This window comes from Carcharhinus amblyrhynchos, chromosome 35, assembly GCF_965287045.1.
Source record: "Carcharhinus amblyrhynchos chromosome 35, sCarAmb.v2.hapA, whole genome shotgun sequence".
In the NCBI taxonomy this organism is placed as follows: domain Eukaryota; kingdom Metazoa; phylum Chordata; class Chondrichthyes; order Carcharhiniformes; family Carcharhinidae; genus Carcharhinus; species Carcharhinus amblyrhynchos.
In genome coordinates, this window is record NC_137358.1 from 11,866,843 (window position 1) to 11,879,518 (window position 12,676).

The 12,676-nt window shown below is 53.4% G+C and overlaps 1 protein-coding gene across 2 annotated transcripts in view; it reads left to right on the forward strand.

Moving 5' to 3' along the window:
• The window catches only part of LOC145361631 (cytochrome P450 2J2-like), a 40,490-nt gene that overhangs the window by 16,830 nt on the left and 10,984 nt on the right, over positions 1 to 12,676 (forward strand). Inside the window, exons 1-4 of one of the 2 annotated variants that reach the window (XM_080217510.1) lie at positions 493 to 742; positions 2,640 to 2,802; positions 8,589 to 8,741; positions 12,464 to 12,624. In XM_080217510.1, coding sequence (XP_080073636.1) covers positions 527 to 742; positions 2,640 to 2,802; positions 8,589 to 8,741; positions 12,464 to 12,624 — 693 coding nt within the window. In that variant the 5' untranslated portion in view covers positions 493 to 526. Of the gene's footprint in view, positions 1 to 492; positions 743 to 2,639; positions 2,803 to 8,588; positions 8,742 to 12,463; positions 12,625 to 12,676 lie in introns of those variants that run through there. The other variant, XM_080217509.1, reaches the window with a different exon arrangement.

A 12,676-nucleotide genomic window follows, 5' to 3' on the forward strand; every position in this document is an offset into this window, starting at 1 on the left:
CTTTGCCAGAAACTGTTGGCAAATGACACAAACCCTTTTGCACTGACACACAAGTGTTGCGGGCAGGCCGGCATTGGACATGGGTCAAGGGGGGAGGAGGGAAAACACATTGTTAGGACGGAGGGGGCGCGTTGGGCCGAGTTTCCCGTGCTGTTTTGTTCTTTGACTGAGTTGGACAGAGTAAGAAGCCTGACAACAACAGGTTAAAGTCCAAACAGATCCACCTAACTCTATCGGACTGCAACCCAGTGTTGTGAGACTTCTTGCTGTACTGACAGAGAGCGTGAGAAAACTTCCCCCCCCCCCCCCCACCTCCCCCAGCTTCCGGAGGAGCGAGCAGCCACTCCTCCCCATGGAATGATGTAACAAGTCAAACAAAAGGGAAAGTGGATTCTGAACTCATTATGTCACAGGAATTGGCCTCGTGAAGTCAACATTCCCCAGGCTGCTTGTCGGAGGAGAAGCTGCTCTGCGACTTCGAGTCTTTCGTCCCGCAGCCCCGAGCGACAGCGTCCGCCTCTGAGAAATGAAGGCATTGGCCTGGTTGCCGGAGCTGCTGCCTTCCCAGTGGCTCGGTCATTTCACCGTACAGACCCTGCTCGTCTTCCTGGCCACCTTTTTAGCCGCGTGGCTCGCCGTGAAGTGGAGGCGAGGCAGCGGGCTGCCCCCCGGACCGCCCGTGTCCTTGTTCGGAAGGAGCAACTTCGAGCAGAGCAGGATGCCGCACCTTGCTCTGGATGAGGTAAAACTCGAAGCAGGAGAAGGCCCTTCAAGCCTGTTCCATCATTCACCACCATCATGGCTATCATCAAATTCAATATCCTGATTCCCTCCCCCCAACTCCCAATTGCAATCTAAGTGTTCAAGTAATAAGTTCTAACGTCAGAACTTGAGAACAGAGAACGTTAAGTGCTTACGTATCTTTCGAACCAGTGCAGCCCGTCAGTGCAAATACAACTTCCTAACCTTTCATGGCCCAGCACTACATCTCAGCGACTTCCCAAAATGTACATCGTGGGGGGCGGAGTGGGGGGGTGGCGGCCAACAGCCTACCTGACTTATGGTCCACTTGGCAACCCTGTAGGCCCTGAGGGCCCTGGCCAGCTTCCAGCTATCTGGGATGTTTCCACGATACCTTCTCAATCCCACTGCCCCTGAGATACCAGGAAGTGGGGGGGGCGGTGTGGTAGTCAGAAGGTGTAGCCACAGCCTGGCTGCAAGGCCCCAGCATAGGCTCGAGGCCTTCCTCCTCCCTCGTGCTTCCTGTGGGGCCCCCCCGTGTCACTCCATGGGACCATAGTGCTTCTGCAGTGAGCTCTGCCGTCACCGGGCGCTACCAGTCCTGGAGGACCACCTTCGTCCTACCAAGGAGGCCCACTCGAGTCGGGGGCCACCTCTCAATGGCCGCAGCGAGTGCCCTCTGAGACTGGGCCATGCTTTGGGGCACCTCGGCCGTGACCCTCTAAAATTGTTCTCAAGGGTTGCTGCCGCAGCCCACTGTGTCTCAGCGCTGTCCCGCTGCATCTCCTGCAAGCTCTCGAGCCTCTCAGCCATGGGCCGCAGAATCTTGAGAAGCCTGTTCTGTCCCTCCACTGTGGCCTGCTGTGACTGGGCCATCGCTTGGAGCCTGCCACCCATGGTGAGGAACACCCCCCCCACCTCCCCGCCCCCAGGCTTTCCACTGCAGATGCCGTCCTTGCAATGTGTTGGCCTGGCAACCGAGCAAGACAGGGCGGCCTGAAAACTTCCCAGCAGCCTCTCAGGGGGTCCAGTTTGGCCGCCAGCCCCTCCTGCATTCGCTGTTTGCTGCAACTCCAGGGGGAGGTGATCCCAGAGGCCCAGCCTGGGGCCAGTGGAGCCCTGGCTTCCGGCCGGGCCCTGCCCCCCCCTTGCAGGCCAGAGGCCTCGGACACTCTCTCCTCCACCCGATGTACATGATCAGACGTATCGTCCTCACCAGAGAGTGACCCAGGAGCCTCAACGCTAACTGGATTCACCGATGTGTCAGTATCTGGGATACACGCCAAAGATGTGTGGGGTTAGGCTGATTGGCCGTGCTAAGAAATTGCCCCTTCGTGTCCAGGGATGCGTGGGTTAGAGGGGATTAGTGGGTATAATATGAGGGTAGGGCTTGGGAGTGGGAGCCTCCGATCGGAGCTGCAGGATTTCGGGCCCGTAAAGCCCCGCCCATAGGCATCTGTAACGCGATTCGGAATTTTTTTTTGGGTAGAGTGCGTACGGGGAGGCCTCAGAACGGGACTAAATGCCAGATCTGAAACACTCCCAGTTCACCCAGCACTCGGAATTAAAATGGTCAAATAGCGCCCGATGGCCCAACCTCTAGGCCTCTCTGCGTAAAGAATTCCACTACCCTTTGTGAGGGGAAATTCTTCCTCATTTCTGTCTTCAGTGGGCGACCCTCCTCACTCTGACATGATGCCCTCTGCTCTGAGGCTCTCCCACTAGGGGAAACAACCTCTCAGCTTCTTCCCTGTCAACCCCCCGTGAATCTGACATGTCTCAAGAAGGTCACCTCTCATTCTCCTAAACATTAGCTTAGTAACGGCATTGGCTCTCAAATTGTTTTGTTTTTGGTCGATTATTGGAAGGTGGATAATTTCTCTTTCCTCCTTTCCCAGCTGGCCAAGGAGTACGGAGATCTTTTTACTTGTCACATCCTCTGGGTTCCCTTCGTCGTCATCGGTGGGTTTGAGCTCCTTCAGGAGGCGCTAGTCCAGCAGGGCAGGGAATTTGCAGGACGCCCCCATTTCAAATTCTTCGAGAAAATGACCAAAGGGCAAGGTACGAAAGTCTTTTTTTTCCATCGCTCGAAGGCTAATCCTCAGCATCAAAGTGGAAACTTTGCTCATCTCCTACGCTATGCCTCTTTCAAAGTGGTTAGCCCCACAGGCCCAGGTTCGATTCCAGCCTCGGGTCTGTGTGGAGCTTGCACGTTCTCTCCCCGTGGGTTTCCTCCCGGTGCTCCGGTTTCCTCCCACAGTCTGAAAGGCGTGCAGGTAAAGTGGCTTGGCCACGCTCAATTGTCCCTTAATGGTCAAACATGTGTAGCCAGGATTGGTGGATTGGCCATGCTAATTTGCCCCTTAGTGTCCAGAGATGTCAGGTTAGGTGGATTGGCCATGCTGAATTGCCCCTCAGTATCCAAAGATGTGTAGGTTAGATGGATTGGCCATGCTAAATTGCCCCTTAGTGTCCAAAGATGTGCAGGTTAGGTGGATTGGCCATGCTAAATTGCCCCTTAGTGTCCAAAGATGTGTACGTTAGGTGGATTGGCCATGCTGAATTGCCCCTCAGTATCCAAAGATGTGTAGGTTAGATGGATTGGCCATGGTAAATTGCCCCTCAGAGTCCAAAGATGTGTAGGTTAGGTGGATTGGCGATGCTAAATTGCCCCCTTGTGTCCAAAGATGTGTAGAACAGGTGGGTTGGCCTTTCTAAACCACTGCCCCTTGACATTTAGTGGTGTTACCATCACTGAATTCCCCACTATCAACATCACTGGGGTTACCATTGACCAGAAACTCAAGCAGACTAATCACGTTAACCCAGTGGCTACAAGGGCAGCTCAGAGGCGAGGAATGTGTGGCGAGTGACTCACCTCCTGACTCCCCAGAGTCTGCCCAACATCTACAAGGCACAGGTCAGGAGTGTGAGGGAATACTTCCCATTTGCCTGTGGCATGGTGGCACAGCGCCAACCGCCCTGCCACCGTGCCGCCCAAGAGAACAAAATCTAAATAGTCGAGCCCAGAATGAAATCACAAGCGTTTGGAAATGGCAACCAACACTTCATCAACTTTACACGTTCAATCCAGCGGGGTGGGCAGACAGGTGGCAGATGGAGTTCAGTGCAGGGGGACAGTGTGGGGTGAGGCATTTTGGTGGGACGCACATGGAGAGACCAAATTAAATAAGGAGTAAGATTCTTTCAGGGGGTCCAGGAGCCGAGGGAACTGGGTGTTTGAGCACGGAGACCATTGAAGGTGGCAGGACAGGTGGAGAGAGCAGTTAATGAAGCTCATAATATGAGTTTTGGACCACTTGTGTCTCCTTAGTATATAAAAGGAAGAGGCTGGCTAGGGTGAACGTTGGTCCCTTAGAGGATGAGAAGGGGGACTTAGTGGTAGGGGATGGGGATATGGCTGAGGTCTTGAATAACTTTTTTGTTTCGGTCTTCACGGAGGAGGACGTGAATAATTTGCCGGGTGTTAGAGATGGAAAGGTGGTAGGACTGGAGGGTCTCGATGACATTACTGTTACTAGAGAGGCGGTGCTCGACAGACTGGAGGGGGCTGATTGTGGACAAGTCCCCAGGACCGGACGGAATGCATCCGAGGGTTCTGAAAGAAATGGCGGAGGTGATAGTGGATGCTTTGGTGGTTATTTTCCAGACGTTGCTGGATTCCGGGGAAGTGCCGGAAGATTGGAAAACGGCTAATGTTACGCCGTTGTTTAAGAAGGGTGGCAGGCAAAAGGCGGGGAATTATAGGCTGGTTAGTTTAACGTCTGTTGTAGGTAAAATGTCCAAATCCATCATCAAGGAGGAAATAGCGAGGCATCTTGAGGGGAATTGCTTGATAGAGCAGACGCAGCACGGTTTCGTTAAGGGGAAGTCGTGTCTGACAAATTTACTGGAGTTCTATGAGGATGTGTCTAGGGCGGTGGATAGAGGAGAGCCGGTGGATGTGGTCTTTCTTGATTTTCAGAAGGCGTTTGACAAGGTGCCTCACAAGAGGTTATTGCAGAAGGTCAGGGGACATGCAGTTGGGGGTAGGGTGTTTGTGTGGATAGAGGATTGGTTGTCAAATAGGAGGCAGAGAGTGGGGGTCAATGGGTGCTATTCGGATTGGCGGATGGTGACTAGTGGAGTGCCCCAGGGGTCGGTGCTGGGGCCTCAGCTATTTACCATTTATATAGATGATCTGGAGGAGGGAACCGAGTGTATGGTGTCGAAATTTGCTGATGACACCAAGATTGGTGGAACGGCAAATTGTGCGGAGGGTGTGGAGAGTCTGCAGAAGGATCTAGATAGGCTGGGCGAATGGGCCAGGAACTGGCAAATGGAATTTAATGTTGGCAAATGTGAGGTTGTCCACTTTGGTAGGAAGAATGGTAGGAAGGATTATTCCTTACGTGGCGAAAAACTGCAGCAGGCGACGGTGCAGAGGGACCTCGGGGTCCTTGTGCATGAGTCGCAAAAACCCAGCCTGCAGGTGCAGCAGGTGGTCAGGAAGGCGAATGGGATGCTGGCCTTCATAGCTAGGGGGATTGAATATAAAAGTAGGGAGCTCTTGCTGCAGCTGTATAGGGCATTGGTGAGGCCGCAGCTGGAGTACTGTGTGCAGTTTTGGGCGCCGTACTTAGGCAAGGATATTTTGGCCTTGGAGGGAGTGCAGAGGAGGTTTACTAGGCTGATGCCGGAGCTGAGGGGGTTGAGCTATGAGGAGAGGCTGAATAAACTAGGCTTGTACTCGTTAGAGTTTCGAAGAATGAGAGCAGATCTCATTGAGACGTATAAGATGATGAATGGGATGGATAGGATAGAGGTGGAGAGACTCTTCCCACTCAGAAAAGACAGTAGGACTAGGGGGCACAGCCTCAAGATAAAGGGGAGGCGGTTTAGAACAGAGTTGAGGAGGAACTTCTTCACTCAAAGGGTGGTGAATCTCTGGAATTCTCTGCCCGTTGAAGTGGTGGAGGCTACCTCACTAAATATTTTTAAGACGCGGGTTGATGGGTTTTTGATAAGAGAGGGGATTAAGGGTTATGGGGAGAGGGCGGGAATGTGAAACTGAGCCACGACAGATCAGCCATGATCTTATTGAATGGCAGGGCAGGCTCGAAGGGCTAGATGGCCTACTCCTGCTCCTATTTCTTATGTTCTTATGTTCTTAGTACAACCGCCAATCTCACTCAGAGCTCAGAGAATCCCTACAGTGCAATAGGAGGCCATTCAGCCCATCATGTCTGCACCGACCACAATCCCACACTGGCCCTATCCCTATGGCCCCATGCATTTACCCTAGCTAGTCCCCCTGACGTTAAGAGGCAATTTAGCACGGCCAACCCACCGAACCTGCACATCTTCAGACTGGGGGAGGAAACCGGAGCTCCCGGAGGAACATAAGAACATAAGAAATAGGAGCAGGAGTAGGCCATCTAGCCCTTCGAGCCTGCCCCGCCATTCAATAAGATCATGGCTGATCTGTCGTGTCTCAGTTCCACATTCCCGCCCTCTCCCCATAACCCTTAATCCCCTCGCTTATCAAAAACCCATCAACCCGCGTCTTAAATATATTCAGCGAGGCAGCCTCCACCACTTCAACGGGCAGAGAATTCCAGAGATTCACCACCCTTTGAGTGAAGAAGTTCCTCCTCAACTCCGTTCTAAACCGCCCCCCCCTTTATCTTGAGGCTGTGCCCCCTAGTCCTACTGTCCTTTCTGAGCGGAAAGAGTCTCTCCACCTCTATCCTCTCCATCCCATTCATCATCTTATACGTCTCAATGAGATCTCCCCTCATTCTTCTAAACTTTAACGAGTATAAGCCTAGTTTATTCAGCCTCTCCTCATAGTTCAACCCCCTCAACTCCGGTGTCAGCCTAGTAAACCTCCTCTGCACTCCCTCCAAGGCCAAAATATCCTTGCGTAAGTACGGCGCCCAAAACTGCACACAGTACTCCAGCTGCGGCCTCACCAATGCCCTATACAGCCGCAGCAAGACCTCCCTACTTTTATATTCAATCCCCCTCGCTATGAAGGCCAGCATCCCATTCGCCTTCCTGACCACCTGCTGCACCTGCAGGCTGGGTTTTTGCGACTCATGCACAAGGACCCTGAGGTCCCTCTGCACCGTCGCATGCTGAAGTTTTTCGCCACGTAAGTAATAGTCCTTCCTACCATTATTCCTACCAAAGTGGACCACCTCGCACTTGCCAACATTAAATTCCATTTGCCAGTTCCTGGCCCATTCACCCAGCCTATCTAGATCCTTCTGCAGACTCTCCACACCCTCCGCACAATTTGCCGTTCCACCAATCTTGGTATCATCAGCAAATTTCGACACCACGCACTCGGTTCTCTCCTCCAGATCATCTATATAAATGGTAAATAGCTGAGACCCCAGCACCAACCCCTGGGGCACTCCACTAGTCACCATCCGCCAATCCGAATAGCACCCATTCACCCCCACTCTCTGCCTCCTATTTGACAACCAATCCTCTATCCACGCTAACACCCTAACCCCAACTCCATGCCCCCTTACCTTCTGCAATAACCTCTTGTGAGGCACCTTGTCAAAGGCCTTCTGAAAATCAAGAAAGACCACATCCACCGGCTCTCCTCTATCCACCGCCCTGCGTGGGGGAATCCCATGCAGACATGGGGAGAACGTACAAACTCCACACAGACAGTGACCCAAGCCGGGAATCGAACCCAGGTCCCTGGCGCTGTGAGGCAGCGGCACTAACCACTGTGGCACCGTGCCACCGTCATTATTAATAGGAGCATAGAGAATAAGAGCAAGGAGGTTGTGCTGAACTTATACAAGACACTGGTTAGACCACAGCTGGAATATTGTGTACAGTTCTGGGCGCCACACCATAGGAAGGGTATGAAAGCATTGGAGAGAGTGCAGAAGAGGTTTACAAGAATGGTCCCAGGGATGAGGAACTTCAGTTACAAGGAGAGACTGGAGAGATCGGGACTGATCTCCTCGGAGAGATGATAGCTCAGAGGAGATTTGATTGAGATGTTCCAAACCATGAGGGGGCTGGTCAGAGTAGAGAGGGAGAAACTGTTCCCCTTCGTAAAAGGACCAAGAACGAGGGGGACGCAGATTGAAAGTGATTTGCAAAAGAAGGAAATGTGATATGAGGAATATCTTTTCCACGCAGCGAGCGGTTGGGGTCTGGAATGCGTCGCCTGGAAGGAGGCAGGTTCAACCGAGGCACTCGAGAGGGCATTGGATGATTATTTGACTCGAGGCAATGCGCAGGGGGTACAGGAGAAAGGGCAGGGAAATGGGCACTAAGCCATGGGGTGGAATTTTCCCATTCCGCCCACCACGGCAATCGTAGTGGGTGGAACACGGATCATGCAAATGTCCGTTGACCTCGGGCTGGATTTTCCCGGCAGGAAAACCCCAACTGAATCCGCCCACCGCGGAACTGGAGCGGGCAAGGGGCGGGAAATGGAAACGTCGGTTAACTTTGGCCGGGATCTTCCAGTCTCGCTCGAGCGAGGTCACAAAATCCCGCCCATGATGTTCGTTTGGCAGGCTAGGTGCAGAGACGATGGCCCAAATGGCCTCCTCCTGCACCAGGCCAATTGTTTGGTCCTGCATATCGTTAATTTTAATTGATAGATGGTTTTTGACCCAAGGGATGTGGGGGCAAAGGCGGGGATATGGAGTCAGAGCACGTGGTGGCCTGGAGTGAAAGGGGTTTCAAGGGGGCCTTCCTTGTACGTTAATCAGCTTTGTCACTGGCTCTGAAAGGTGTTGAGAATTTTTTCTTTGCTCTCAACGTGAGAATGCGTTATTTACACCCTGTGTCCCCCTTTCTGACAGGCATCGTCATGGCCCCCTACGGAAGGTCCTGGAAACAGCAACGGAGATTTGCACTGACTGTCCTCAGAAACTTTGGTTTAGGAAAAATTGCCTTTGAGGAGAAAATCCTGGAGGAAGCCAAGTATTTGACGGAAGTCCTTAAGGCATCGATTGGTAAGCTCTGTGGTCTAGTTTTATTTAAGACAGCGCAGGGCCTGATTCTCCCATCCCGAAGGGGCCTGTTGTGTGCGAGGCCGAGGGGACGGGGCCTACTGTGGATTGGGCCACAGGGGCGAGTGATGGGGGGTACGGGGGTGGCTGGTCTCACTGCCACGCTGCATTGGGATTGGCCAGAGGGAGGCCAGCGATCGGGGCATGTGGGGGTGGGTCTTTTGGGGGGCGTTGGTAACTGTGCCTCCCGGGGGTGGGGTCTGCCCCCTTGGAAGGGGGTCTGCCTCCCAGGTGGTGGGGGGGAGGGGGTTGGTTCTGATAATGTGGGTTGGGGAGATCATCACTACTCGGGGACACGGGGTGGGGGCTGGAGATCGGGGACAGGGGAGGTAGGGGCTGGCCTGTGAATGCTTATGCGGACTGCAATCAGGCTATGGTGGGGGGGGTAAGGGTTGGGGCGGGGGGGGATGCTGCAGGGGCAACACGGTGGGTGTCCTGGGATGGCCAGTGAAAGAGCTCGCCAGCAAACTGCAATCTGACAGTTCGGGGCCACTGCGCGTGTGCAGAGTTCTGGAAAGGTCAGGCTCCAGTGGGAATAGGCCCCACCCTGCCCGAGCTTTTAATGATATCCACAATGGTGACCTCTGCATTGCACAGAGTGCAGGAGATTCGAGTCTGAACTCCCAATAAAAAGAAAAGACAGGGGCCGATTTACACCAGTTCCCTTTCGAATTTGCCTGGGGAGAATCAGACCCACAGTTTCCGAATAATTTGTCCCTGAGTCTTCCGGATTCTTTGGCGAACAACTCCAGGCACTGCCACCAGCGACTCGGGGAGAAAAGAAATTCTCGTGTCGGTAAATTGCGGCCCGATCTTACGGGCCCGGTAGCCGTGGGCCCAAATCCCGCAATAGCTGCTAAGTCTCGAGGGGCACGGCCAGGAACAGGATGTGGTAGATGGGGTCAGCAGAAATGGGGGTGAGGGGGAGATCTCACCGGTGCAAACAACAGTGGCACAGTGGGTTAGCGCTGCCGCCTCACAGCGCCAGCGACCCGGCTTCGATTCCCGGCCTCGGGTCCCTGTCTGTGCAGAGGCTGCACATTCTCCCTGTGTCTGTGTGGGTTTCCTCCCACAGTCCGAAAGACGTGCTGGTTAGGGTGCGTTGGGCCTTGCTAAATTCTCCCTCGGTGTTACCCGAATGGGAGAGTGGCTTCTGGAGGATTTTCACAGTAACTTCATTGCAGTGTTAATGTTAGTGCAGTGTTAATTAGTGCCACACGTAGGCTCGCGTTAACACGAGGGCGAAAGGTTTGGATATATAAAGGCTAAATGAGCGTTCAAACTAAAATTCCACCTTCTTATTGAATTCAAATTTCCCCGTCACCATCTGGCCTGTGAGGAGTGACTAACACTAAACCAAATAAGGATAGATTTTTGAACTACGGCAGACAGGTCAGAGCTGTGGTTACCATTTATGGTGAGGCGATATAATTAGCATGCAGTTTGGGATAAATATTTGGGAGTTGTTTTACGAGTAACTCCACTGGCGCACACTCAAACATTGTGATTGGCGATATCATTGTCTGATACCAGAGAACCTTCTAGAAGGTTGGGAAACTTTGGGGATAAAGGGAATGGCCGGAACTCTGCCAGCTTGCCCACCACACAAGCGGAGCTGGGCGAGCATCCAACAGCGGAATTCTCCATTGACCTCGGGCAAGAATTTCCAGTCTCGCCCAGGCGAGGCCGTCAAATCCCGCCCAACGTACTTCAGCCTCTTGGGCGGGATTTTCCGGACACGCTCGCCACAGAACCGGAAAATCCGCCCCCCACACCCCCCCCTCCCGAGATCAACGGATCTTTGCGCCATCCGTGTCCTGCCCGCGACGATTTCCCGTGGCGGTGGGACAGGAAAACCTCCCCCCCCGCCCTTTTGTCTCCAGCGATGAGTCAAGACTCACCGTGGCAAAGTGTGGCCTGAAGGAACATCTTCAGGATACAGAGCAGAACTGTGAGGGTGAGTCCACCTCAGGAACGAACCAGGACAACTCATTCTAAATTGGATAGCATCGGTTTCCAGTTGAAGAGTTAACGTGAAGAGTTGAAGAGGAAGACTTGAAGTGTTGCAACTGTTGGAAGTTTATTAGTTAAATGTTGAATAACCAAAAGTTATTTGTTAGTGTCACAAGTGGGCTCACATTAACACTACAATGAAGTTACTGTGACAATCCTCTAGAAGCCACACTCCTGTTCGGGTAACACTGCGGGAGAATTTAGCACAGCCCAATGCACCCTAACCAGCACGTCTTTCGGACTGTGGGAGGAAACCGGAGCCCCGGAGGAAACATGGAACATAGAACCCTACAGTGCAGAAACAGGCCCATCAGCCCATCGAGTCTGCACCGACCACAATCCCACCCAGACCCTACCCCCCATATCCCTACATATTTACCCACTAATCCCTCTAACCTACACATCCCAGAATACTAAGGGGCAATTTTAGCATGGCCAATCAACCTAACCCGCACATCTTTGGACTGTGGGACAAAACCGGAGCACCCGGAGGAAACCCACGCAGACACGGGGAGAATGTGCAGCCTCCGCACAGGCAGTGACCCGAGGCCGGGAATCGAACCTGGGTCCCTGGCGCTGTGAGGCGGCAGTGCTAACCCACTGCACCACTGTTGCTTGCACCGGTGAGATCTCCCCCTCACCCCCACCACCCCCTCTGCCCACCCCGTCTGCTGGCATGAACCAGACTTCAGCACGATTGAACACACCACTCAAGTGGTTTAACACCACAGGGTCCAACCAGCTCAGTCTCTCCCCCATCCCTCACCACCCATCGCACCCCCCACCCCACCCCACCACCACCAGTGAGTGACTAACTACTGGTTTTCAGAAGTGAAAACCAGCTGTAATGACCACGCCAGGGAAATGCCTGGAGTCTCCAGGGGATTGAGTGACCAGGTTGGGCATGTACCCCTGATACCCTGGCAGTGCCTCCTTGGGGTGGGGTGGGGGGTGGGGTGCGGCGCCGGGGGACCAGTGCCAAGGATGCAGTGTCACATCAGAGGGCTACCCTCCCTCGTTTATCTGAGGGTGGGGAGGGGAGAGCCCCAATGATTGGAGAAGGAGGGGGGTTTGAGGTGGAGGTGGGCGATCCTGATGTCTATGAATTCCCGGCTTGCGTCACTGCGTGTGTGGCGTCTGCACTCCGTGGGTTTCCTCCGGTTGCCTCCCACACTCCGTGCTGGTCAGGGTGCATTGGCCGTTCTAAATTCTCCCTCAGTGTTACCCCGAACAGGGGCCGGAGTGTGGTGACTTGGGGATTTTCACAGTAACTTCATTGCAGTGTGAATGTAAGCCAACTTGTGACGCAAATAAATAAATACTCTCGACTTCTACACTCCAGACAGTTTGCAATAATTGCTAACATTTCATTTTGGGTTCCTGTTCCCTCCCTGGTCACCAGGACATTGAAAACTGTAAGTGGGTGGGTGGGACTTTGAAGGCCGCTTGCGTCAAGGCCACAAAATCCCACCTGAGATCAAGAGATTTTGGCATGGTTCCCCCTCCCCACCACCTCCCGCCCGCTGCGATTCCCGTCGAGAATGGGAAAGTTTCAGTAGTGGCATTAGCCAGAGACGCCCTCTGGAGCAGGTCGCGACTTCGCCACCGACCCATAGAGTTCTGGTTTGCTCCGTCCTCTCTCTTTTGTGCAGGAGGGCCCTTCGATCCGACCCCAAAACTCACCAATGCCGTGTCCAATGTGATCTGCTCGGTCATCCTGGGAAAGCGATTCCATTACAAAGACAAGACGTTCACACGCCTGGTGGAACTCTTCCGAGACAACATGGAAATTCAGGCATCAAAGTGGATGCAAGTAAGGTCAAGAGTCAAAATTTCCTCTCCTCACGGGCAATCTCCTTTGAATA